Raw genomic sequence first — 27193 nt, 5'->3', positions numbered from 1 at the left:
AATGAAAAAAATTTTGATTGATTTTATGGGAATTCTCAACATGGCAGTTACAGGACGTGAACAGCGGAAATTTATAATTGAAGAAGAAATTTTGTCTGTCTGTAGAATTAGAGAGGAAGTATTGGGGGAGGAAAACAACTTGAACAACTTATATTGAAAGAAATGTTTAATAAAGAAATAATTATTGAACAGATATTTTTTGTAAATTTCAATTCCTTTAAAGTCATAAATGCTTCATTATTTTATAAACCACTATTTCATACTTTTATAATTTCTATATGTCATCTTACCAGATTTAAACTGATAATCTAATATCTGGGGCGGGGGGGGGGGAATTGGCAAAGTCCTGATAAGTCCCTATTTTGTACTTTATACTGTGTATATATAAATAAATAAATAAATATAAATGAGTAAATACAAATTAAAGAGCAGTTTGAAACAATTCAAAACCTTATCCATCAAACTGTATGTTGATAGCAGCAACAGGTAATAGGAATAATTCCAAATCAAATCAACTTAAGGTTATATGTTTAACATCCATCCTAACTTCAATTCAGAACAAACCATATGTAATAATAAAAACCAGAAGCAGAATGGTAAATTGCATGAAATCTGCAAAAAATGTTGAAACCAAATATGAAAAAGGAAGAAAGTAATATATCTTTCACTGCATTGTCATCAGAGGGTTCGTGCAACATAAGAAGTAGAAACATTAGCCTGTTTCTAAGTAAGTTAAGACATAAGTTAAAACTAGAGTTTAATACTTAAAATAATCTTAGAAAGTTATTTAAAGCAATGATTATTTTTATCATTTGAACCCCTCTGTGCTAAAAATTGCAAAATAATAGCATTAAGACCATAAACAAGCGTAAAAATCTGAAAAAAAAATTTTTTTTTTTCCGAGTGACAGAGTTCAAAAAATAAAATATGTAAACACAATTAAACACATGAAAAAATAATGATGTAAGAAAATTTGATATCAAAAGCAAAGAACAAGAAATGAAAAAGTATAAAAAGTTCATTAAGTCTGTAAACATTCAAATCGCTTTGAAATGGGGGGAAAAAAATCAACATGCCTAGTGGGATAAGACTGTTGTCATGCCTAACAGGTGCTAGGTAAAGAAATTAGCTTTACAAATTTTAAATTGACTAAAATTGTAAAAAGAGTTTTGAAAACTTCTAATGTATCATTATATGGGGTGTAGTAAATGTAACAAAAAAGCCATTATATTACGACCACCCTTTATCTATAACAATGGACTTGCCCAAAACAAAACAACTCTGCATGCGTGGCTGATGTTGGAGTATATAAAGTGGCTATGCATTTTCTTTCCAAACATAACGTGATTAGCGACATAATGGGAAAACCAGCTGACTCATCAGACTTTGATAAAAGTCAAATTGTTATGGCTGGGAGACTGAGAACATCAATGTAAAAAACGGTGCATTTAAAGTGGGCTGTTCACATGCATTTGTTACGAGCACATATCGAAAGTGGTGTACAAATGGTGAAACGACAAGCCAGCAGTGTGTCATCAACAGCACATTGATACCAGAAGAGAGTGGAAATTGCTATGCATTGTTCGCCGTGACTGAAGAGCTACAACAGCCGAAATCACCACCAACTACAACAGTGATAAGCCAGACAGTGTTTCTCAACACACTACAGTGTACGTTGCTGCGTATGGACCTACGCAGCCGGAGGCAGAAGCATGTCCCTGCACTGACGACACGTCATCGCCAGCTGTGTCTATAGTAGGCCAAGAAACGTCGGAGTTGGACATTAGAAGGATGGAAGATAGTTGCATGATCTGAAAATTCATGTTTTCTGGTCCATCACATCAACGGACATGTGCTAATATGTCGATTTCGACGAAACCCTCGCTCCCGGATGCACAGTTGGATGGAGACAAGCTCATGACAGGGGTATTATGGTGTGAGCAATGTTTTCGTGGAGTACATTAAGACCTATAATCCCCACAGAACAATCCCTGATGTCTATGCGCTACATGAACATCGTTACAGACCAGATATACCATTTATGACAACAGTATTTCTGGTGGGGAATGGTTTTTACCAACAGGATATTACTCCATGTCATAAGGGTAAAATTATCAGGGAGTGGTTCGAGGAACATTCCAGTTACTTTAAAGTCATGTCTTGTCCTTATCTTCAAGTCATGTCTTGGCCATTAATCTAATAGAGCATTTGTGGTCCCACCTGGAAAACCAAATTCGTGCTGCCACGCTACCCCCTCGCAGTGTGCAGGAATTACAGGATTAGTTGGTGAGCACTTAATACTAGATACTTCAGACTGCATATCAGCATCTTGTGAAGTCAATGCCACGCCGGGTGCTGGCAGTATATATGCAAAATATAAAAAATATGATGGCTTTGCTGTACGCGAACAGGCAACCTCTAATTAACTCTAACTCTAACTAACAATTTCAGGATCTTTCCCCTAGACCAGTACTTTCAAGAATATTCTGGCATGTTATATAACCGCTACTTTAAATGAAGACTTCACACCATTTTTCATCAGATTGCTTTTCTCCTCCTCCCACTATCAGAGCTTTGCTGCCATTCTTCCCATCTACCTCCCTTTGTTTGAACAACATGATGCAGTAAATTTAAAGTTAATACTATTTTAGTTTAAATTACTGCCGTGTATGTAATCTTGGAAAATCTAAAAGAAAAATGATTTGCCTTTTGAATTGAATAAAAATGAGGTATCAAAACAGCTAACTTCTTCTGTGTCATCATTTCATGCCAAGCTTCATTCATGTGCCCAACTGCCAAAATATTACACACACATATATATATATATAGAGAGAGAGAGAGAATATAATTGTGATGAAAGAAAAGGTTTGCATTTTCCGTAATGTGTATGCAATATTATTATATTTCTAATGCTTTTTTAACATTTATCGTCCAAAGAAATTATAGTGTTAGGTGTTTCCCAGGTAAAAATTGTAGCTGACAAAGTTTGTAGACTATTGCGCTAAGATAAAGTAATATTTTGCATTATTACCGTGTTTCAAAATGATATTACAAAAAGAATATGTTGCAAATTTAACAAATCTTGAATTTGTTTTATTTATCTCTTCTATTTGAACAAACAATTATTATTATAATAAATACCTTAGAATGTAATAATTATAGTGGCTTATTTCATAATCACTACCTGTTCAGTGCAAAGTAAAATATGATATGTGAATTAGCATATTTTAGATAAATAAATGGCAAATAATTTTTTTAATGTGATTAAGAACATTTTTTGAATTAAACTTAAGAAACATTCTTTAAAAGTAGTGCAGGGCATATTCCTTACCTTCATATTTTGTAAGGTACTTTGTCCTATTGACTGTAAAAGTTGGCTATTATTGAATTATGAAAATTGGCTGAGATCCTGCCTTAGAACCTCAACCTAACAATAATCTCAACAAAACATTTGTGAGTCTCTATGCTCAATCAATCAAATAGCTATTGCTGCAGTATCACTCAACCACATTCATTTTTGCACTTTGTAAAAAGGTTATCGATTTCTACTGTTTTGCTAGGATGTTTAATCTTATCAAAAGCTTTATTTAGAATGTTACAAGTAAAAATTTCCAGCAGATAATTGAGATATATCCATCTGTTCTTTTTCCCATTCAACAGATGTTAATGCTCTTAATTATCTGTAAATGAAACGAAATGCAGTCACAAGTTGGATTCTACAGCCTTTGAATCACATTCATTTTTGAATAGGGTCATTTGAAATCTGAGATCTTCTAGTGTAACTCATCATATACCATACATTCAGTTTTTCTTTATTATAGTTGCCCCTGAGATTGAATCTCTAATTAACAGAGATATCTTGAAACATGTTCTTATAAAAGGTGCTGCAGTAAAATTTGTGATTTGGGAATCCTGGAAATAGCAAATTACATTAAGAATCAGAAAACAGAACCGGTGCCATCTGGACAACAAACCTTTTCCATTGATCCTGATATTCGTGTTCAGTTCAAATGGTGTTGTGGTTTGATGCATAAGTTGCTTTTGCCATGAAGGCATTTTATAAAAACAATGACAGCTTCTTATCCATGTATTTCATGCTCATTGCAATCTCGCACGTCATGCCTCAATCCTGTCAACATATGCTATCAAATTGTGGGTACAGAACTTTGAGGAAACAGGTGATATGGTGAGAAAGAGGCATGGAAGTGCAAAACGTGCGTGCACGCCAGAAAATGTTGTAAGAGTGGAAGAAGCCTTCAGCCGATGTCCCAGACATTCTGCACCCAAGCATGTGCTGCAGTTTGACATATTGGATTACAGTGTACAGCAAATATTGCACAAGGAACTGTAATACCAACCATATAAAATACAGATAATGCAAAAATTGAATGGGGACAATCTCCCAAAGAGACTATGCTTTTACCGGGAATTTTTGGATCTTGTGAGTGACAAATCAGGCCTGTGCGATAATCTGATCATGAGCGATGAGGCAAAATTTTATGTGTCAGGCTTGAAAAGCCATTTCACAGTCAGAAAATGGTAGTATGGTGTGGCGTATCCTCATTTAGAATCATTAAGCCTTCTTTTTTTTTTAAGATGATAGCGACAAGGCTATTATTGTGAATATAGAATGTTATGCTCACATGTTGCATCATTTTTTAGTGTGATAGCTTGCTGATCTTCCTGTAGCTTCAGACACATTCTTCCAATAAGAGGGGGCCACATGCATATCTCGTAGATTTCCATTAACGTGCTACAGAATGTCTTTTCTGGTCATCTCATCTCCGATATCCCATGATTTTTCAGTGTGTGATTTCTTCATTTGGGGTCATTTGAAATCTGAGATCTTCTAGTGTAACTCATCATATACCATCCATTAACTGAAAGACCATATGTGGGAGGAAGTTAATCAAATTCTAGTGTCAGTCTTGCCAAATGTGATGTCTAACTTCTGCAAAAGACTTGAAATGTGTGTGAATGAAAAAGGGGGACCCCCTACAAGATATCATTTTCAAGTGATGAAAATTTTGCTGGGTGACATGTCTGTGCAAGGTGTGCAAGTTGTTCAGAAACATTCTTTACACATTGCAAGCATTGTAAATTCATGTTGAATCTTTTATATCACTGTGAATAAATTTGTATCATTAGTGGAGGTTTCAAAATTACCCGTTTCACTGCTGTGCTTGTTATTAGCATCATGTTTCATTTTTGCTAAAGTTTTCAAATTCACATTGGTTTTTTAAAAATATTCCTTGCTTTTTTGGGATTATGCAGCTAACAGTCTTTACCAAATGTAGAGGTGGATGCCATATAATTTTTTCAAGAAAGAGGTCTTTTACCTGGCAAATTAGTGTGCTCAAATGGCCACAACATGAAGCTACGTATGTGTTAATTAATAACGAAGCCATCTGAAAGGTGCAGTGTCAAAAATTGTAAAAAGAAGAATTTGCATCTGTGTTGAAAATTGATTCAGTGGTCCCAGAATATCATTCGTCACTGCTATTATGTTTATGTCTTCTTGGCCATAGCAGTTGATGTTCATCAAATGGTGCATTAAACAGCTTAATACTCATACATCTGAAAACGCTGCAGTTGACTGTATGTTATAAGTTATGTTGTGACATCTTGCTTTTCATATCTGGCACTAAATTGCGTGGCTTGACGATATCGCAGTCAATGGAATAATATATAAGTATGTATTGTAGTTATTAAATTTAGAATTTTATGAACCAGGGTTTTTAAATAACTCTAAATTACTTTTTAAATACTTTATTGGGTATAATTATAGCATACTTCTTGTGATTACTTTTTAAATATCTGTCTTACTTTCTTGTTGCACTACCTTTATTTCATTACACAAGAAATTTTATTTAATTGAGTTATTTCAATTTACATTTTCATGAAAGCTGTTAACTTAAAAATTAAAAAAATATATATTTTATTATTATCTTTTAGATTATGATCGTTTAGAATTCTGTCCTAAAGAAACTCAGTTGAGGTAATGGACCATTTTATCAAATACTTTCCACAAATTTTGAATTGATCCATTTATTAATAGTAGTTACTATTTAATAATGATTTTATAATAATTCTTAAATTTTTTCTATAGGTATTTTGAATGCCAATTTGATATTGCTGAAGCAACACGGCTTCCAATGTTTCTCCACTGTCGGAATGCATGCAGTGATCTTCTTTCCATTTTAAGAAGAAATAGAGATCGTTTTACTACTGGTGTGGTAAGCTTACTGAAGGCTTGTTTTTATGAGATTAACTATTGTAGCTGTTTACATAGTCATTTTTGAAAATTTATAATCTATTTACAAGTATAAATAAAAAGATAAATACTCTGACAGATTCCTTACTATCCTAATGACTACTTCAGAGTTCTGCATAATTTTTGTTAGATTTGGAACTATGGAGAGCTATAGTTATCTGATTTATACACTTATACTAAAAAAATAAGCAAAAATCGATAATGGTACAAATGTGAAAAGGAAAATTAAAACATACAGTTTTCATATGAGGTAGAGCTTGCATTGCCAAATGTAAATAGGCAACCAAAATTAACATAAAACGCAATCCTCTAATCACACCTCAGTGACTTAAAAAGGGTCATGCCTGACTTATGCCTCAGTTTGCAAACAGTGGTAGTTCCATCTAATCCAAGATAGCCAAAGCAAAAAGCATGAGCTGAAGACACCATCTGCGCAATGAAATGCGGAGGGTTGTTGGGCTGCTGCAAGCCAGTACAAGACAATCTACTGTTGTGAGAGAATTGAATGTGCATCATAGTGTCATTAGTAAGCTGTGGAATCATTATCAAAGGGATCAAAACCCCTGTAGAAGATGTGGGGCTGGATGCCTTAGGATTATCACAACAGCAGACTATCACTTCCTGTTGCTATGTTCAAGGTACTGTAGATCACTAACATGACTACAGCTGGCACCGTATTTCTCTGCTGCTGCAGGACAGCCCATATCCCACCAAACTGTGTCGTGTCGACTGCATGAAGGTGGACTGTAGGCCTGACGACCTGTGATTTGTGTTGTCTTGTCCCCATTGCATGTCAGAGCATGGTTGAATTGAACATCTTAGTTGGACACGAGAGCAGTAGGGCCACATACTCTTAACAGATGAATCTCTTTTTTTATATGTAGAATTCCTGTATGATTCCTGAAGGGCAGTGATATGGCAAAAGCCAGGGACATGCTATTAGGGATCTAACATTGTTGAAAGAGACCATTACAGAGAAGGAGGCTCATTTATATGGGCTGTGGTAGCAACAAATGGCCGCACCAACCTCAATGTGATTCCTGGTGATTTTGTCACAGTTGTCCGCTATTGCAATGAAATTCCACATCCTGTTGTGCATTTTTTTATCACTGCAATGGGTACTGACACAATATTTATGGATGATAATGCCTACCTGCATAGAGCTTGAGTGGTAAGGGTTTATCTGAAGAATGAAACCATTCCACATCTGCCGTGACTTGTTAAATCAATGGACCTGAATCCTATTAAATGTGTGGAACATATTGGAGTGATGGATAGCAGGTCGCAGTGTGCCACCAGGCACCCTCTTCACAAGCTCCAACATGCATTACTACAAGAAGGAATGCTACTGTCACAACGAGTGATCAGTGATACTATCGCCAGCTCATCTTGCCATTGTCAAGCATGCATTTAGGCTAAAAAGTATCATACCATTTATTAGCATGATGTTTCCATTGCACATTCTTTCAACCCATTTGGTCTTTCGGTTAATGGTCATAATATATGTGTTTTTGTATGTCTGTGCTTTATTATTTGCTATATGGTCTAGTAATGCGACACCAACCTCTTAGATCAATTTCATGCATATCCATTAAATAGTTTTTATTTTATTCTGTGTTTTGGCTTTGTCACTTATTTTTTTGAGCAAGAGTGTATTTATTATATAACATTCGTAAAAATATATTTTTGATGAAATTTTAAAATAGTGCATTACATGAATATATCCTGTATTTCAACTCCATATTCATTTCTATAACATTTTTTTGAGTATATGTTGTGTTAAAGGCAATACCAATGAATAATATGAAAAATGGGAAAAGAAAGCTATGACTACAATGATTTTAAATTGAATGACTAAATATTTAATTATATTGCTGTCATGTTCCACAGATCATCTTTATTTAGATATTTATTATATAAATGTTGATATGATTTTGAATTTGAATCTTATAAAAATATGATATGTTGATGGAAAATGACTGAAAATTAAATAATTTTTAAAATGAATTGGTGGTAAAAAATCAAATGATTTTCAATTGAATAAGAAAATATTTTTGATGATTTTCTGCTTTCCACAATATTAGTTCAGATGAATAAGACTTTAAAATAATATTTGATATGATAAATTACAATAATGCAATCTAAATTGTATTTTTATCTTTTCATAAGAAATTTTTAACTAGCAGTTCATTGATAAAATATCTCAAAGAATGTCTGCTTATGAACCAAGCTGGTTTTAAAAAAAAGTCATTGCAGGGCTGCTTTAGGTACAGAAAATATTTTTGAAAAACTGTAGGATGAAAATTATCTTGAAATATTTTTAAAATTGAATAATGTTTAACTTTTTAAAAGTTTTATTTAGGTTAGCAAAATTAAAACCTTGTGAAGTTCTAAAATATACTTGAATATATTGTCTTGCCTTATCTCACTCTTATCACCTAAGCCACCAAATTCCACCACAAGTTTCCCGAATTTATCATGGTAAAGATCACAATATTATATCTATCGTTGGCTTTGGTCTTGAGCACTATTTGCAGTTTTGGCAGAGCTTTATCCCAGTTTTAAATGTAAAATCCCCCCCATGACAGATTGGAGGGTTTTTTACGCCTCATCCTGTGTCACCTGACCACTATAAAGAATCTTTGCCTCATCATGTATTTTGAGTCTTCCCATGCTGTACAGATGCTATACACTTACAAACATCCATGTTTTTTTCAGGACTCAAACCCGAGCTTAACAAACAATGCAGCAGCCAGGAGGACTAAACACTGTACTGATCAGAACAACATACTTGAATCTGCAAAATAAAAGTACAACTTCTTACAGTCAAAAGTCTTTAATCTGGACTCATCGGGACTTCGGTGATTCCGGATTATCGATTTTTCCGGATTATAGATTATCAGTTTAAATCTGGTAAGATGGCATGCAGAAATTACAAAATTAAAAATATGAAACCGTAATTTATGGAATAAAGAACAATTATGATCTAAAGGGTATCAAAATTTACAAAATAAAGCTTAATATTCATTTGTTTACTTTATTAAACATTTCTTTCAACGCGCGCATGCGTAAAGTATACATTATGCATCATGTCGAAATTAGAAAATTGCAACCAAAAAACTATTTGATGTGTATTCGTGATATTTATAATGAGTTTGATTTAAATCATATCAAAGGCAGAGTACATCAAGATGAAATACTACATTTAGTAATGAACTATAAGCCGAATAAAATAAAAACATCTGCCCTGAAGATAAGGATAGTGCTGACAGATCAACTTCCAGTTCATTGCGCGCTGCGACGTTCCCCTCCCCCGCAGATCAACTTGAAATTGATGAACAGATTTCAGAATGGTTAGAGAAACAAAGGATATGCCTTTATCCATTTTTTTGGAGCAATTCCACTTTTTGTTTGATGGACATTGAAACATTCTTTGGCTTTGTAGATCCTTTGGCAGTATCCAGCATCGGAAATTCTATTTGACATAATCGAAAGTTCAAGCTTACTTTTATAAAATTGCTCCAACAGTCTGCAAAAAATAATAAGCCGGATCCAATTTGAAGATTAAGGAACAACGCAATCTGCAACATTAACTGAAATAGATAATTAGATAATTTTAGCTTAGCTTATACCGTCCGTTATACATTAAAAGCACATGCATGCACATTTATGCACATGCGTAAAGGTATTACACGCATGTGTAAAAGTATTATGCACATGTGTGAACGCATTATGCGTTGACGCATGCGCAGAATGTTTGTAGCTTTGAGGTCCGAATTATAGATTATTCCGGATTATGGGCGTCCGGATTAACGACTTTTGAGTGTATTAGGGAGCATATAGAAGCTCCTTGCAATTTCTTAAAAAATATTCCATCAAATATAATTTTAAAGTGGTATAAATCATGGAGGCAAAAAATGCAAAAAAGAAAACATTAAAATATTTATAAGTTGTTTTTTGTAAAAGCAGTTACTGTTTTATTAGTTTTGATTTTTTAGAAATAAGTTATAGAACAATATACATGATTAGAAAAACATAAGAAGAGAAACCAGTTTAAATTTTTAACTATTGTAGGTTCTGAAATCGAATAAATTATTGATGAGAAACTTAGTCTTTTCTTAAAGGTGGTATAAGTTGAAGGATGCTGCTAGACATTAAAATTACTAATCTAACAAAAGAAAGTATTTAGCAGAATTGTATTTATTTCACAAATACATTGTGAGGTAAGGACGGAATGATGAAGTTCTGGTAGATTTGAAGTTCAAAACATGCAAAAATAAGTACCCCAATCCACACCCTGCCATATATCTTTGAGCCATATATCCCAGCCATATATCTATATATCATTTTGCCCAATATCTCGTCAGGACTTCGGCGATTCCGGATTATCGATTTTTCCAGATTATAGATCATCAGTTTAAATCTGGAAGATGGCATGCAGAAATTATAAAATTAAAAATATGAAACCATAATTTATGAAATAAAGAGCAATTATGATCTAAAGGGTATCAAAATTTACAAAAAAAAAAGCTTAATATTTATTTGTTTACTTTATTAAACATTTCTTTCAATGCGTGCATGCGTAAAGCATACATTATGCATAGTCGAAATAAGAAAATTGCAACCAGAAAACTATTTGATTTGTATTCATGATATTTATAATGACGAGGAATTTAATTTAAACCATATCAAAGACGGAGTACATCGAGATGAAATACTACATTTAGCAAGGAATTATAAGCCGAATAAAATAAAAACATCTGCCTTGAAGATAAGGAGAATGCTGACAGATCAACTTCCAGTTCGTTGTGCGACGCGATGTTCCCCCCACCCCACCCCCGCGCAGAGCAGCGTGAAATTGATAAACAGATTTCGGAATGGTTAGAGAAACAAAGGAACCTTTATCCATTTTTTGCAGCAATTCCACTTTTTGTTTGATGGACATTGAAACATGCTTTCCCTTTGTTAATCCTTTGGCAGCTCCAGCATCGGAAATTCTATTTGACATAATCGAAAGTTCTAACTTACTTTTATAAAAGTGCTCTAACAGTCTGCAAAAAATAATAAGCTGGGTCCAATTCAAAGAATAAGGAACATCGCAATCTGCAACAATAATTGAAATAGATAATTAGATAATTTTAGCTTAGCTTATACTGTCCGTTATGCATTAAATGCACATGCGTGAACATATTGCGTTGACGCATGCGCAGAAAGTTTGTAGCTTTGAGGTCCGGATTATAGATCATTCCGGATTATGGGTGTCCGGATTAACGATTTTTGACTGTATATCTTTTTGACTTTGAATGGCAGTTTGGGATATGAATTTGATGCAGCTTTAGTTTTATGTTTGAATTTATCTGTTGTATTGGCTGACAGTTGTTGTCATGACACTCTGTCTGCTATGCCAACAGAATTTTCAGTTGGTGAGAAATCTGGAGAGTATGCCAACCAAGGCCAGAGTCAAATACCTTGTGTGTTAAGGAAATGTAGAACAGCAGGGCAACATTTAGCCTCGCACTGCCCTGTTCAAAGATAGGGTAGCGAAGAAGCAAAGGTATAGCACAGATGTGTGCATTAAAACTTGAGTATGTAGTGGTGGCCAAAGCACCAAATTTATGAATTAGAGGTGAACAGGATATGTGTCCAGTGCACATCATATCATCATTCCAGCTTTTTGGCCAGTGTTACAATGAAGAATGCGATCTGAGGTCATCATTGATACCATAAGGAAAGGTGGGATTCATCAGAAAAGATTGTCATGGTATTGATGCATCCATATGCATCATCAAATGCACCATCATAGGGGCTGTAATTTCAAAAGAAGCTGAAGTAATGGTCACCTTGCTGATAATCCATGACACACTGGCAGATGCCTTTGTAATGCAGATATGACTACTTGGTGCTCTGCAATACATTAGTTTCATAACATAGTGTATGTAATGTGACTGTATAATCCCTAACAGCAAGATGGAAAGATATTTGTCATCTTTAGCATTGATTAGAGACTACTTAGATGCTTCACATCGTCCTGTGTGGCCCTTCAGGATATCATTGCATCATCTGAGTCAACATGAGCAGCAGTTGTGCGGCAGTATAACTTGCAGCTGCAGCAAACTATAGCTTTCCCATTATTGAATTTGGAGGTAAATGAATTCTTTGTTACTTATATGTTAGTGCAACTACCTCAGTAGAAGTTTCCAAATCCCACAATCATGAACTGTAACCATTCTTCAGACAACCCTCCTCATAGCAGTACTTCAGGCAAGCCAAATTGCCATTTCCTTTGTGTTCTTTTCATTGTATTCCAAATTCCAATTATTTTTATAAAGAAATTGTGGTATTTTCTGCCTTAGACTCAATTTTAAAGTATACACTTGTGAATTTGCCAGTAATGGAAGAAAATGCATTAAAATTTCTGCAGGAATACAGTATTTTGCTGAAAATCTAAAAAAAAAAAAAAAAAAAAAAAAAAAAAAAAAAGGTGTGCATCTGTTAAAGCAGTCACAAAAAAACTCTACCTGAACAAAGAAATAAAAACCAGCTTGTAAGTAGATTCATTTATTGATTTTTTTTGGATAAGTTCCTGTTTAGAATGCAAAATATATATGTAATAGTATTTATGTGTAAGTAAATATTTGCATTTTAATTGAATGATGACTTATGAAAAAAAAAATGTTGTCATTCTTAAAATATCGCCAAATTGTTTCAAGGTGGTTGCATAAATATGTAAGTACCATTCCTTTTTCTTATATGAAATGTAGCATGTCCTCCAGTACAACAAAAAGTTAACATGATTTCCAAATGAAAAATCAGCATTTTAATCTGCTCTTTTATGCTGCTTCAAGATATCATTATTCTTACCTGTAATGTGCACATGCCATGAAATGCAAATGTTTTCCATATTACAACATGTTCTTCTTTTCATACAAATTTCAATATTGTTGTACCCTTTCTTCATTGCTTTGTTTTTATGAACATGCAAAGAAACTACTTAAATTGTATTACACACTAAAAATACCAGAGCTGGGGAGGTGTTAAATAAACTTCAAATGTAAAGAGAGAACTTAGTAATGCAAATTTTAAAATTTTATCTCTATCAAAAATTTAAATATTTTCACTAAATATCTGCCAAATTTTAAGTTAAAAGAAAGAGTAATCTATTTCTAAATTATATAAAATGATTAAATCTATGTTTTACAATGACCATATTGAAATTAAGTTGATGAAAATTCGCTAAAAAGAAAAATTTTTGGAAATAAAAAATATATGTATATAAATCTGCATTTTTTTTTTGTAATTCTAGCTATAGGATCATTTTTCATTCCACCGGCATGCTGTGTTTCAAAACACAAAGCCAGATGATGATGTTCACCTTATCTTAATATGCATCCTGATTCATTAATTATGGTGCATGAACCATGGAACTGATTTTTTAATCACTAATATTGCATGGAGCATAATGTATCTGAGTTAGATAATAAGGTCATTGAAGAACATGGAGCCTGAAAATCCTGAAATCTTGACCTGAAAATCCTTTTGAGGGGATGATGAAGGATGGGGTAAAAGAAAAGATAATTATCTCCTAGTCAAAAGTTATTTGGATGGTTTATAATAACTTTAAAGTCACAGCGAATTAAAAATATACTATAAAAGTCATGGTTGAGAGGCAAAACTGTTGTACAGTGGGAAAGTACAGACAAATAAATTAGATATAAAATACTAATACAAAAATTAAATGCATACACAAATAATAATGACTAGGTTAGTATAAATAACAGCTTTTGTATGTATGTCGTATTTGTTTATGTTGCAAAAGATAGCATATGGGGTGGGGTTGAAAATGTTCTTCCATTGCCTAAATTGCAACCATGGTGGCAATAAGTGTTTGTTTTGGTGTGTTCTGTCACCCTTAAGAGCTTGTTGTATTAGTTTTGAATGATCCACACGTACAAGTTTTGATATCCCAGCTGTTTTATAGGTAAATATATTAGTAGTTTTGTAAGTCTGCTTTCAGAGTAAGAGTATTTAACAGTAAATCATATTTTTATGGAATTTTTTAAATTCTTATGATCTGTATAACTTAATACATTATTGTAGAATATACTGCAGAGTTTTTCTTTTCATCCCCTCAAAAAAAAAAAAATCAAATTTAACTTGATAATCCTGTTATAATGAAATGTTATGCATATGACTATGATCAGATATTCTTTCATTCTTCTAATTCTGTCATTTATGTGTACATAAATGCATATCACATGTGAATGTAGGTTAATTGCTTGCTGCGTGAGTACAGGTTTCAGAGTACAACCAGTAGTTACACTTCATACTACTAAGAACGTTAAACACAATGCAATGCAAAATGCATCTAAAGAGCTCAGCTAACCCAGAGAAATCTTAGTACTCCAAACTCACGCTAAACTAGCAACTGAGAGCAGATGCTCTCTCCGGTCTTATACAGTTTTCACCTTGCTGCCGAGATATTTCTAGTACTTTCTGCTTGTCGAAATTACCGGAAGGCATATGAGGGCCGAATAGGGTTACAGTACACAGAGCATCAATTACAGTTATTCAGTCACAATATCCATTGCAGTTATATAGGAACTGGACCAAAATTTTGGCGATTTCTTATTCTTATTTTTTCAACAGAGCATCGTTTTTTTCAGCTTTTCATATTAAATTAATTATGTGCAAAAATACAATAATTTCGCTAAAATTATCTATTTATGTACAAAATTAGTAACATTGCCCCCCTTCCAAAGGACAGCATGCGCTGAGCAGTGCAATCGCTGTACAGGAAAACACACTTACAACTAAGGTAAATGAATGCAATATTTAAACAATTGTTTCAAAAAATGGCATAAGAGAAAAAAATTCAAAATCAATAAATAAATGCATAAATTTACATACAAACATGACCTGGTTTTAGTATACTATTTTTGTTACATAAATTATGGGGCCTACGTACTATGGCCACAGCAAGGGCCAGCTTGTAGTGAATGACTTTAGGTGTAGAATACAGTCTTATACTATTTTTGTTACATAAACTATGGGGCCTGTGTACTATGGCCACAGTAAGGGGCCAGCTTGTAGTGAATGACTTTAGGTGTAGAATACAATCTTTTATGGATCTGAACTACGATGTCGTTTAGAATGTTTAGGACTGAATAATGACTATCCCAAGGTGACTGTAGTTTAAGAGAAAGTCCTTTCTGTTGAATGGGATTCCATAACCACACATTGTCACCTTTGTTGAATCATTGTTCTGTAGCTCTCATGTCATGTTGGTCTTCTGCATCACGAAGTTGACTTGCTGTCATGCGAAATCGTGTATCACTTCAAACCATGCCTGGAGATTTGAATGTAGTCCTCAGGTAATGAAGGCGCATTCGGAGGGCAACCAAATAACGTATCAGAAGACAAACAAATGTCAAAGCGAAGAGCATCTGGAATGGGGAATAGCCACTAGTCTCGTGGGCAGTATTCTGATAGATCTGTAAGAATAGAGGTAAGTTCTTATCCCAGTCCTGTTGTTTTCTCCAAACCATCAGTGAGGGGTTGTTAAGGAGGGTTCGATTACACCTCTCTAACTTGCCACGAGATTATGAATATAAAGATGTCATTGGGTTTTGTCAATGCCAAGTAGCTTGCAGAGTTCTTTAACAACAGCCGAGGTAAAATTTCTTTCTTCAGCGGAATGTAACTGAAGAGGCACTCCGAACCTAGAAATCCAATGCTGTATCAATACCTCTGCTACTGTGATAGTCTCTTGACCAGGAATAGGATATGCTTCAGACCACTTAGTGAAGTAATCAATGACAACCAGGCTGTATTTGTAGACATCAAGTGTGCTCTTACATTTTACATCAAAGGTGCTCCTACACTGTAGCGTTGTAGCTGACCTCGGCTGCATTTCTTAGGTCCTTTCCGACCCACACAGGCATCGAAAGATGGGCATCACATTTGCATATCATTCCTTGCGTTACAGCGCTCTCGATGTCTATATCAAGTCTTCATTATTCCAAAGTGGCCTTCTGTTGGACTGCTATATAAATTCTTAAGTATGTTCAGGATTTTGGAAGTATCAACTGCCATAGAAATGCCTTTCCATCATCCAATTTGAACTTCTAAAAGTGCTATTCAAAATGTTCCCCAACAATGATGATGTCTTGCAGGTATATCACACAGGCTTCGTAGGAAAGACCTCTGAACACAGTCTCCATTAGGCTTTTGAATGTTGCCGGCTCATTACATAATCCAAACGGCATCACTCTGAACTGCCAAAGTCCTTGCCTGTTAGTAAATGCCTCTTTTCTTTTTCATCAAGGTGTATCTCTACTTGTCAATATCCGCTCTTCAAATCAGGCATTGAAAGCCACTTTATTTGAGAAAATGTGGCCAGAATGTCATCAGTTCTCGAAAGAGGGTAGCTATCTTTCTTCGTAACCTCATTCAACTGGCGATAGTCCATTCAACTGGCAATAGTCAACTCAGAATCTAGTTGAACTGTCTTTCTTTCTGATTAGGATAATGGGAAAATCTTGAGTTGCTGAAACCTCAATAACATCGCTTTCTTCCATGTCCTTTAGAAGTTTTCCTACCTCTTTCTGTTTAGCAATCGGTAGACATCTTGGATGTTGTTTGATTGGTGGATGATCCCCCGTATTAATTCTATGCTGTGTGAAACTGGTTCGACCTATGTCAGAAGATGGGCAAGAGAAAACATCTTGGAATTCTTGAACAACACATTCGGCAGAACTCCTCTCCTCATCGCATATTTGTGTGTTCTACAATAACTTCAATATTCGGGGTCTCCAAGGACATAGAGATTGGCGGACTGTTGGGTTGTTTAGTACAGGGCGTTGGAGTACATGCTGCAACCACTTTCCTAATGATTTTCGCTTTATCACTGACGGCAACTGTACTTGGTAAGTCGGTAAATGCCGAGGCTACTAGTACTCCTTGCGGGGTGTTACAGTTCTTGGGATATTCCACTACACCCTATTGGAAATTTCTGTTTTTGGCTATGGATCCAGGAAATAAAAATTCTAATCTTCCTGCTACTGTGGTGTCATCCTGAGCTATGATGTGGTGGACAAATTCTTCATCATTAATTCTGAGTAGGGTTATGCCCTCAGAGGCAGAATGCAGTTCGTTATTTTTAAATTCCAAGGGAAAATTATGTTTTCATAGAAAGTCTAATTTGAGTATGCAAAAGTCTGTTATATTTGCTACATATGCCATGTGATAATATTGTTACATGCGAAACGAAATGTTAATGTTTAATTTTCCATCGATATCAATTTTATCCCTGAATAAGGTAAACTCAGTCCGGCTAAGTTTACCTAACAACTGTAAGCCAAATTTTTTTGGATGATGGTAACATTGGCTCCTGTATTGATGGTCATATTGCAAGGAACTCCATTAATATGTTCAATGAAGAAGAGTCCGTTAGTGCCACCACTCATTGCAGAAATCTATAGTGCTTTAAAAAAGGTGCTTCTCAATATTTGACAACCTTCGCCCCTCGAGATGACCACTAATTTTTTCCCCCTGGGCATACATGTATACGCAATGCAGTCACATTAATGTGAGCAACACCTACTTTCAACATCAATGTAAAATATCCAATCACACAAGGAAGGTGGTGGCACATTGCAGTCTAGCATATTTAAAGGGTGTCCTAAAGACCAAGAAAACACTGCAATCGTTGGCGTAATGCAGATAAGGAGTGATTGATCTGACATCCAAAAGGGCTTTCGGGCCAAGTGTGGAAGCATTCCCAAAGTGGCTAATTTTGTAAACAGTTTGCATGCCACCGAAACTATCCAAAATCAGCGACGTGGCAAATGTAGTACACCACAGGCCATAGATGACAGAGGAGATGTGTTCAAGCGAATAGACGTGCAACCGTTGAGCAACTGGCTGCCCAAATGAACCAAGGGGCTACCAACAATGTCTCCCCAACGACAGTTCAGTGAACGTTGCAGTGTATGGGCCTCTGCAGTAGAAGCCTGGTTAAAGTACCTGTGCTGAATGCAGTTCATTGGTGATGAAGGCTGGAATTTGCATGCTAGTGCTGCAACTGGACGTTCACTGTCTGGCGACAGGTGGTTCTTTCTGATGAAGCACATTTTATGCTCCATCGGACAGATGGATGTTGGCATATACGGCATGAAACGTTGGAGAGCAAACATCCTGTAAAAATTGCCGGAAGGGTCCAAGCTGGAGGAGGGAGCATTATGGTTTGGGGAATTATTTTGTGCCATTTACTGGTTACACGCATCATTGTGGAAAGCATGATAAATCAACAGAAATATGCACCTGTCCTTGGGGACCATGTCCACCCCCACATGCAAATTGTTTTTCCTGAGAATGATGGCATCTACCAGCAGGACAGTGTGAAGTGTTGTACAGCTCACAGTGTATGTGCATGGTTCAAAGAGCACCAGGATGAGTTTGCCGTACTGCCCTGGCCAGCAAACTCCCCGGACTTAAACCTAGTCGAGAATCTGTGGGACTAACTTGATCAGGTTGTTCGTGCCATGGATCCTCACCCGTAACCTAGCGCAGCTGGTCACTGTGCTGGAGTCGGCATGGCTTAGCATCCCAGTGAACCCCTTCAAGAACTTAATCGACTGTCTTCCTGTACATCTCACAGCGGTACGCTCTACTAAAGGTGGTTACTCTGTTTTTAGACAGGTGGTCACATTAATGTAACTCGACTGCATAAGATATGTAACATGTAAGATAAAAAATATGTGAATCAAAATTATAATTTAAACTAACAATAAAACTTTAATTTTCCCTGTCTGTTCTAAAAATCGTAAAAATTTCTCTGGATTGCATCATTTCTAAATCATTCCATTTTGCATGGCCTGTGCAGTGATGATGACATAATAATTGGGAACTGAAACTTTTAACTCAAATCAAAACCTTTCTCTTCGTGTGCTTCCATATTGTATAACTACGCACTTCAGCTTCTTGCTCTGGATTTACGTAATTTATAAATTGTGTAACGTTTATTAATTACGTAATTAAATTATGTAACATTTATTAATTACGTAATTAATAATCTCTGGATTTACGTAGGACGTAATTTCTATGTGCTTTCTTCCTATCGCAAAAGTACCAAAAATGTAAATGTTCTCTGAATAAGCATGACTAGAGTGCCAAGTGATTGTGGCCACATATGTCAACTGGAAATAAAAATAGAATTAAAACTGCCTCAACTGCCAAGTTTCTTTGATATTACAAACTCAACATATTAGCATGCTATGCAATCATAAATCTTCCTCTGCAATATGCCATTTATGTGCTTCATCATCAGTTATTTTCTGCATTTCTACATCTTGGTGTTCCTACATCAGTACTTCTAAATTTTGCGTTTTTTACATACATATAATTAATTTCAAGGTCAAGGGTGTGTGTGTGTATATATATATATACTATAAAGCCCGGTGGTCATACGAAATGACCGCTGTTTTAGATATTATAAATTGTAATTAAAATGTTTTGTGCAGAGGTGTCTGCTAGTTTAAACTGAATTACCCAGGGCAGGCGGCGAGGATGCCCCTTTGCTCATTGCCCCATGGAGTTTCTCCCTTCTACTTGCTTAATTGCTTAAAGTAGAGTGCAATGAAGGAAACCACTGACGGTATATTTCTTAAGAGCCCACCACTAGCTCAATCAATAAAGGTTATTTAAATAATTAAATGTTAATTCACATGTCAAAGATCTCTTTGTACACAGCATTTTTTGTGTAGATCTTTCCATAATTTTTAAGCTCGTATTGCAGAGGACCATCCATTATTTTTAATTTTACGTCCATTCTTTCACGAACTCTTGAACAGGCAACATAAAGTTGACCGTGTCCAAATGCAGGCTCAGGTAAAAAAAAATACCAACACGCTTAAGCATTTGTCCCTGAGACTTATGGATGGTCATAGCAAAGGCAAGTTTTACAAGAAATTGTCTACATCTCAATTGAAACGGCAACCCCGTGCCATGGCAACTTCACCCCATTGGCTAGTACAGTTACGCAAGCAACCAATAAACTATCGGCGACAAACAGACACTTAAGCCGCATATATATATATGAGGTGAAATAACATCATCTCCTCCAAAACGGCTGGCTCCCGGGCTTAGCGAAGCACACCATTGGATTCCGAAGGTCCATGGCACACTATTTTGACCATTCCCGTCTTTTTGGGACTTTAATTAGCCGAGATAGTAATTAAAAACTAATTTCCCCCTACATTTTCCCTACATTTTCCACTCTCTTTCTTGGGTTTTCCCCATTACAGGGATTTGGCTACGTGCCAAATTCTTTTTTCTTGAATATATATGGAACGGCGCCGACTTGAAGTTTGAGACATGTATCTTCGGATTCCAAAAAATTCACAGAATCCATCAATATCATTCTCAGCTTCATACGACTTTAATTGGCCGAGATATTAATTAAAAACTACGAAAACGTTAATTTCCGCGCTCATTTTTCCAAGTGGCAACAATAAACTATCCGCGGCACACACTTTAGCCACTTATATATATAAAAGATATGTATTTATACATACATATTTATGCATCAAATTATTCTGATAAAATGTTTGAAATATTGCAATTTACAGATTTAAATATTTTTAACCTGTTATTTTTGATTTTTATAAATTTAGTAGTAGTTTTATATAGCTACGTAATATGTTTGTTATTAGGTACATTCTTTTGATGGGACAAAAGAAGATGCAAAAGCAATAATTGATTTAGGACTATATATAGGTATAAATGGATGGTATGTTTATATTTTAATTATTTTATAAATAATAATTAATTGAACTGTTTAATAGAAGTTTTAAAAAATTGCATATGTTCTTCCTTTTATTTATTATATTATTTATCTTGAAATAAAACTGTTAAAAACATAATATGTTTTGTAATTCTAGCTCTTTGAAAACGAGAGAAAACTTAGATGTTGTTGCAGATATTCCTGTCCATAGGCTTATGATTGAAACAGGTAATGTAAAATCTGCAAAGCATGTACAGTTCATAAATAAGTAAATTATCTGATAGAACTAACTCATGAGGACAGCTAAATAGAAAGAAGTGTTTCTGATTAAATTATATATGCAACATGAAATATAAATTTAATTGGCAATAGCTCTATGACTCTTCTTTTTAATTTGGTTGTTTCCCTTTTTCATCTTAAAAATACAGTACAAAGTCTCTAATCCGGATATGTCGAGACTTCAGCGATTCTGAATTAGGGGTTTTTCTGGATTATAGATAATCAATTTAAATCTGGTAAGATGGCATGCAAAAATTATACAATTAAAAATATGAAACTGTAATTTATGAAATAAAGAGCAATTATGATCTAAAGGGATAAAAATTTACAAAAAAAAAAAAAAAAAAAGCTTAATATTTATTTGTTTACTTTATTAAACTTTCTTTCAATGTAAGTTGTTTAAGTTGCTTCATTTTTTGTGCTAATACTTTCTCTTTAATTCTCTCTTCTATATAAACAGACATAATTTCTTGTTCAGTTACAAAGTTCCACTATTCAAATCCTGTAATTGCTGTGTCGAGAATACCAACTAACTTGTCAATCGAAATTTTTTTGTTTTCAATAACAATAACATTTCGTTTTCGTTTTCTGTCACTTTCTTCACCATTGGAAGCCCGCATGTGTAAACGCTTTACAGGCTTTGCGTGCATGCGTAGCGGATGCGCGCATCACATGCGCATATGTAAACGCTTTACGCGCATGCGTAAGTTTGTGGCTTTGAGCTCTGGATTATAGATCATTCCGGATAGTGGACATCTGGATTATGGACTTTGTGCTGTATATAATGGATCATTCTAATCTGCGTCATTTCGAAATTAATGCATCTCACAAGGATTTGCTGTTTTATTTTGTTTGTTGATTTATTATTTAATATTGTAATGTTATATCAGACTCTGATATTTTGACTCTGATTTGTATCAATCCTATTTTGTAATTTTTCTACAATGACGCAGTTATGCATTTATTTAATTGAGGTTCAGTTAGGGCATCTGAATGTGGCTGAGTATACGAGGGCTATCTGCGTAATGGAAGGGATGCCCTTGTGGAAGACTTTCTGGAGAAATCTTATATTCACGTAACATACAGGGAAAACCATGAGAAACACTTATGCAGCCAGCCCATTTTTCTGAGTTCCAATTTCGTATTCAGCGATCTTAACAACTCGGCCAATGCCCGGCCTTTAAAATGTGTAATCTCATCAAAAAACCGCAGGTTAAACATTTTATTTCACTTAAAACAAATTTAAAAACTTATTTACTTTCATCAAAATTTGCAAAAAAATATCAATTTTTTAAATAAAAAGTATTTTTTAATAAAATACAGTATTCAAGCACTATTCAGGACTACCTGTAGCTGGATCTATAAGTTAGAATGCCATCAAATTTGATAGGAAGACCAAATGAGATGGAGGAAAATGCATGACTGCAATGAAGCACAGGTAAAATTTGAAATTGCAAATGCTTGGTTGGTTTCGTAAACATAGCAGCGTCAATAATTCAATCTATAAAAATAAAAGAAAAACCACCGAAAGACATTCCAAATGTTAGCTTGGTTCAACATGTATCTTTCCTTACCTCTGCGCGCCTTACGTGTTAAGTTTTGTCTTCATCAACAGAAGTGCCGGTCATCATCAGATTAGAAGTAGTAAATATTTAATATTTACTATACGTAAAAGCCCTCCCTCAATCATTGCATTGAAAGGCTAATTCAGAAGTTTGAAGAAACAAGATTCTTAGCAGTTTGTTTTGGTAGAATGCGGCCACCAGAACAGGCAGCTACTGATGTCGTGATTGCAGTCGATGACGATACCGATACCTATCGGACCATTGCCGGAAATAGCCATGCTTGAAAAATTGCGTGATGGTAGGATTTGAATCTTTCAACAGCATGGCAAATCTTTCAGAATGTTCACCGCTTCTACCCATACAAGATAAGCTGCAAACAGGAATAAAACATTGGCATTTGCACTGACATTTCTTGCCCGATTGGAAGTGGATGATGCTTGGCGGTTGGGAATTCTATGAGAGGATAAGGTCCATTTTCACCAAAGTGAGATTGTTAGCACTCACATTTCTTGAATTTGGGCATCCGAAGAATTGCATGGAGTTTAACCACTTGTGCTATGACTAAACTTCACGGTTGCGGTGCCGTTCGCTACAATATAACAAGCGGTAAAGTGTCTCATTTACGCCACTCCGCGAGTGCAATTCAGAGCTGTAACTTGAGAAATAAACAATCTTGTTTTTAAGCGACGTGTGCACCACGTTATTTTCATTTTTGCACACAGTTTGAGACAAAAGCATCTTGATGTGCGTGGCACGTCTTTTTAGTGCAAGTGCTTAAGAAATCCTACTGCATTCACCAAATGTCACTGTTTTGTGTAGCTTTACAGCAGATTTCTTTAGTGGATTTGTTATTCTTGAGAACATTACTCTAATAAGACCACTTACCTGTACCGTCACTACACAGAGGTATGATGTTATGCTGATTATTTTTGTCATTCCATAAATTCCGCAAAGGCATTTTCTATATCAGGTAACTTTTTTGAAAGATGGATCTTCCATCTTTCAAAAAAGTTACCTGATATAGAAACCACTGCATGTTGATCTATCTGTAGAGCAGCTATAGCATCATCCGTTTCAAAAGAAAGAGTCATTTGTCACTTTTTTCTTCTTGCATGGCCGCCTCGCTTTCCGGATGTAACTTATTCCTGTAGGGTTGTTTGAAGTTCAAGGTCTATCTTGATTTTGTCTCGACCTGGATGACCTTAAAAGACAACATATCGCAGTCAGTACTAAGTATTCTCCTTCGAGAATGTAGTGTACATGATGCAATGTGTGGTCCATGAGAAGAGTGGTCACATTGCCCTCTTCAAGAAAGCACTGTTATTGAATAAAATACTATGGTACACTCAAATATCATCTCTGTAAGCCTTTGGGGGCAGTTCGTCTGCTGCATCAAAGTGGTGTTGCCCTGAAATTTCTTTTTTGTTATAGATTTGTCTTAATTCTCAGCTGTGTAGACTAGAAAAGCACCGCATTTCCCTATAGGCAACTTTCAGAACTAATTTTTACTTCACAGAATCTTTTCTCCCATGCCATCATTAGTTCTGCTATCAAATTTGGGTGAATTCTAGCTGATAGATAGAGCTACAGATGGCTTTGAGTAAAGTCAATTAAAGGAAAAAACACACTGTATCTAATTTTATAGCTGTGTATTTTTATAAATGTGATTAATGGAATGAAAAACTTGAAGTATGAAAAAGTTCGATGGGAAATTTTGGGGGAAATGTTTGAAATGAGATGCAATAAATTCAAATAGGGAAATTTTTCTGAAAAGGGGACATGTGCATATTTGATTAAATTCTACTAGAAGCTCATTTTCTTCACTATTCGCATACCTACGTTTGGTAATGGCATGATGTCACTTACTTCGTTTCTACGTGAAGTAGTTTTTTTACCTTATCTTTACTGATTCTTTTTACATATTGGACTTTTTCCCGATTTTAAAATTTCTTTTGAGTATAGCAAGGTGCTAATTTTAAAATAAAATGTTCGAGAGTTTTTTTTTTTGCACCATGTAGCGACACCTAAATGGATTTAGACCTGACAAATTCATTTAAAATGAAATATATAATTTGACTTATTTAATAAGTTATAATATTATTTTAATATGAAATGTAGGAAATTAAAATTTTGAATAATGAAGTTTTCAAATTGTATTTTTGCATTAATTTCATTTGATTATTTTAAACTTAAAAAAGAAAAAAAATATGGGAATAAAATCCGTCAAAGAGAAAAACAAAATTATGTTTATCAAAATGCCTTTAAGAGCATTTAATACCCCTTTCTCATGTCGATTTTTGATAACAGATGGCGCTACGAACGTTGAGCGATAAAGACTCAAATCTGTAAGACTACCTACAGCCTGGTTACTATGGCAACGAAGCTTCCCTTCCACTGTACTCGTTTGGCGGGAAAGTGAGTGAGCCATAAAACACTTCCCCTCAGTTGAACAAAAGACCTGCTGTCATTTCTTCCGTCTGTGACTCAGACTGCAGGGTATGTTTTGAACAGGAATAGAACTTTTCCACTTTTGTGTTGAATGAAAGATATCTGTGAGATACGTGCAGCAGTCGCTATTTCTTTTCGCAAAATTTGTTCATCACGCTTTTCAATGTTGCGTAATGTTTCATAATTTGCCTTTATTCTGCGGAAGAAAACAGTTTTTAGAAATACTAGATTTTTAAGCATTTCGGTAATTTCATCGCGACATAAAAATTATATATAAATGATTTTATACTTGATGATATGTGTATACATATATAGCATGCACATAATATTCCATTTACTCATCCATCCATAATATTTCATAAATTACCATCCATAATATTCCATAAATATGTGTTAGCACTTTCCAGAGCTTTATATATATTTTTTACTTGTATTATAAAATCGTATAACACTCCTAACTATTATTTTTTTACTTCAAAAGTGGATAAATCATTATGAAATTTTTCTAGTACACGGAGAAATGGTCTATGTATCCATACACATAAACGTAGTAAAAGATATTATTCTTGATTGAATATGTTTGGCAGCAATATCAAGATGCAACGAAAATTCGAAATCAATTAATAACATGCATTTTATTACAAAAACACTAGCAGGACGTATTATTTGCACAAAAAACTTAGTGTGGAAATAATTTGCGGCACATTATCTGAGATCCGCTTTGAATAAAAACTACATAAAGTTTTATAATGAACAATCAGTTTCAAGATTTCACTTGATACTGAAATGCATAAAATCAAATTGCGTTTCTGTGTTCAGGTTTATAAAATACAGCTGATAATTGAAGGGGTAATATACAAGTTGATAATACATGATAAGGGGGGAAGAAATTCCTAAATTACAAAATTGAATATTATATTTTAGTAAAGTAAAATGATACATATTATAGATACATCCTAAAAAACGATAATATTTATATATATATATTGTATATCGTATATATGTATATATATTATATATTTATATGCATATGTACTCTTTTCCGGATGCAACTGTAATTACGTACTGAGCTGGTTTATCATCTTCCTGTAGCGATGCATTTGGATTTGCTGTGTATGAATTTGTTTCATTGAACAGGAACAAATAGGAAACAGAATATTGAAAATTGAATTTGTTTTGAGCATTAGTAATTTATATATCTTAGATTGACTAAAAAGAGTATAGTCATGCATAACGTATAAATAAGCGAAGTGAATACTTTTTGGCAATCACCTTTCTAGGATGATCATTTTTGAAAATAACCAGTACTGTTGATAACATAAACACCGGTACAATCTATCTGCCTAAGGGAAAGGATGCCTTCGTGGAAGACTTTCTAAGGGGAATTGACTCCTATACATGTTACACAGGGTAAAACCACGAAAGCGCAGCCAGTCGGACCAAGCTACTGGTGTTCAGCTACTTTACTGCTTCGTGCCTCATTTCAAAGCGGATTAGCTATATATGAAACAGAGCAATGTGCTGTTACCGTATTTAGCAGCCTGCCTTTTTCCTTGACCTAACATAAAAAAATAAAATAGCAAAATTATAACAGCGTTTCTAAAAAGATGCTTTGCTATATTCTCATTAAATCTTTATCATTCTGCGCTACTAAAAACGAAGTACGATTATTTCAAATTCAAAATTTTATAACATTACTTTACAGAAAGTGATCTCATGTCTTCTAAAAATGAAATCCCACATCTGTTTCTATCCAAGCGCTTACTTTCTAGACAAAGTAATTTCAGTGTAACGTACGTTCAGTTTTATCTAACTTTGAACGAGAAGAAAAAAAAAAAAAAAAAA

At 34.6% G+C, this 27193-nt stretch overlaps 1 protein-coding gene across 14 annotated transcripts in view; it reads left to right on the top strand.

Annotated features, from left to right (window-relative positions):
* LOC118205918 (deoxyribonuclease TATDN1-like) overlaps positions 1–27193 on the top strand; it is a 108620-nt gene that overhangs the window by 38583 nt on the left and 42844 nt on the right. For all 14 annotated transcript variants that reach the window (XR_004761079.2, XM_035378190.2, XM_035378194.1 and 11 more), the window contains 4 exons: positions 5956–5998; positions 6110–6236; positions 20986–21062; positions 21214–21284. Coding sequence is in view for 13 of the 14 variants with exons in the window: in XM_035378190.2 (XP_035234081.2) it covers positions 5956–5998; positions 6110–6236; positions 20986–21062; positions 21214–21284 (318 nt within the window). In the remaining variant the exon portion in view is untranslated. The remainder of the gene's footprint in view (positions 1–5955; positions 5999–6109; positions 6237–20985; positions 21063–21213; positions 21285–27193) is intronic.

The sequence above is a fragment of the Stegodyphus dumicola genome, chromosome 5 (genome assembly GCF_044657685.1).
Source record: "Stegodyphus dumicola isolate Sdum_Otavi_A_Nest chromosome 5, ASM4465768v1".
NCBI classification, from domain to species: Eukaryota; Metazoa; Arthropoda; class Arachnida; order Araneae; family Eresidae; genus Stegodyphus; species Stegodyphus dumicola.
The sequence above is the reverse complement of the archived record's forward strand: the minus strand, read 5'-3'. Positions and strand labels throughout refer to the sequence as shown.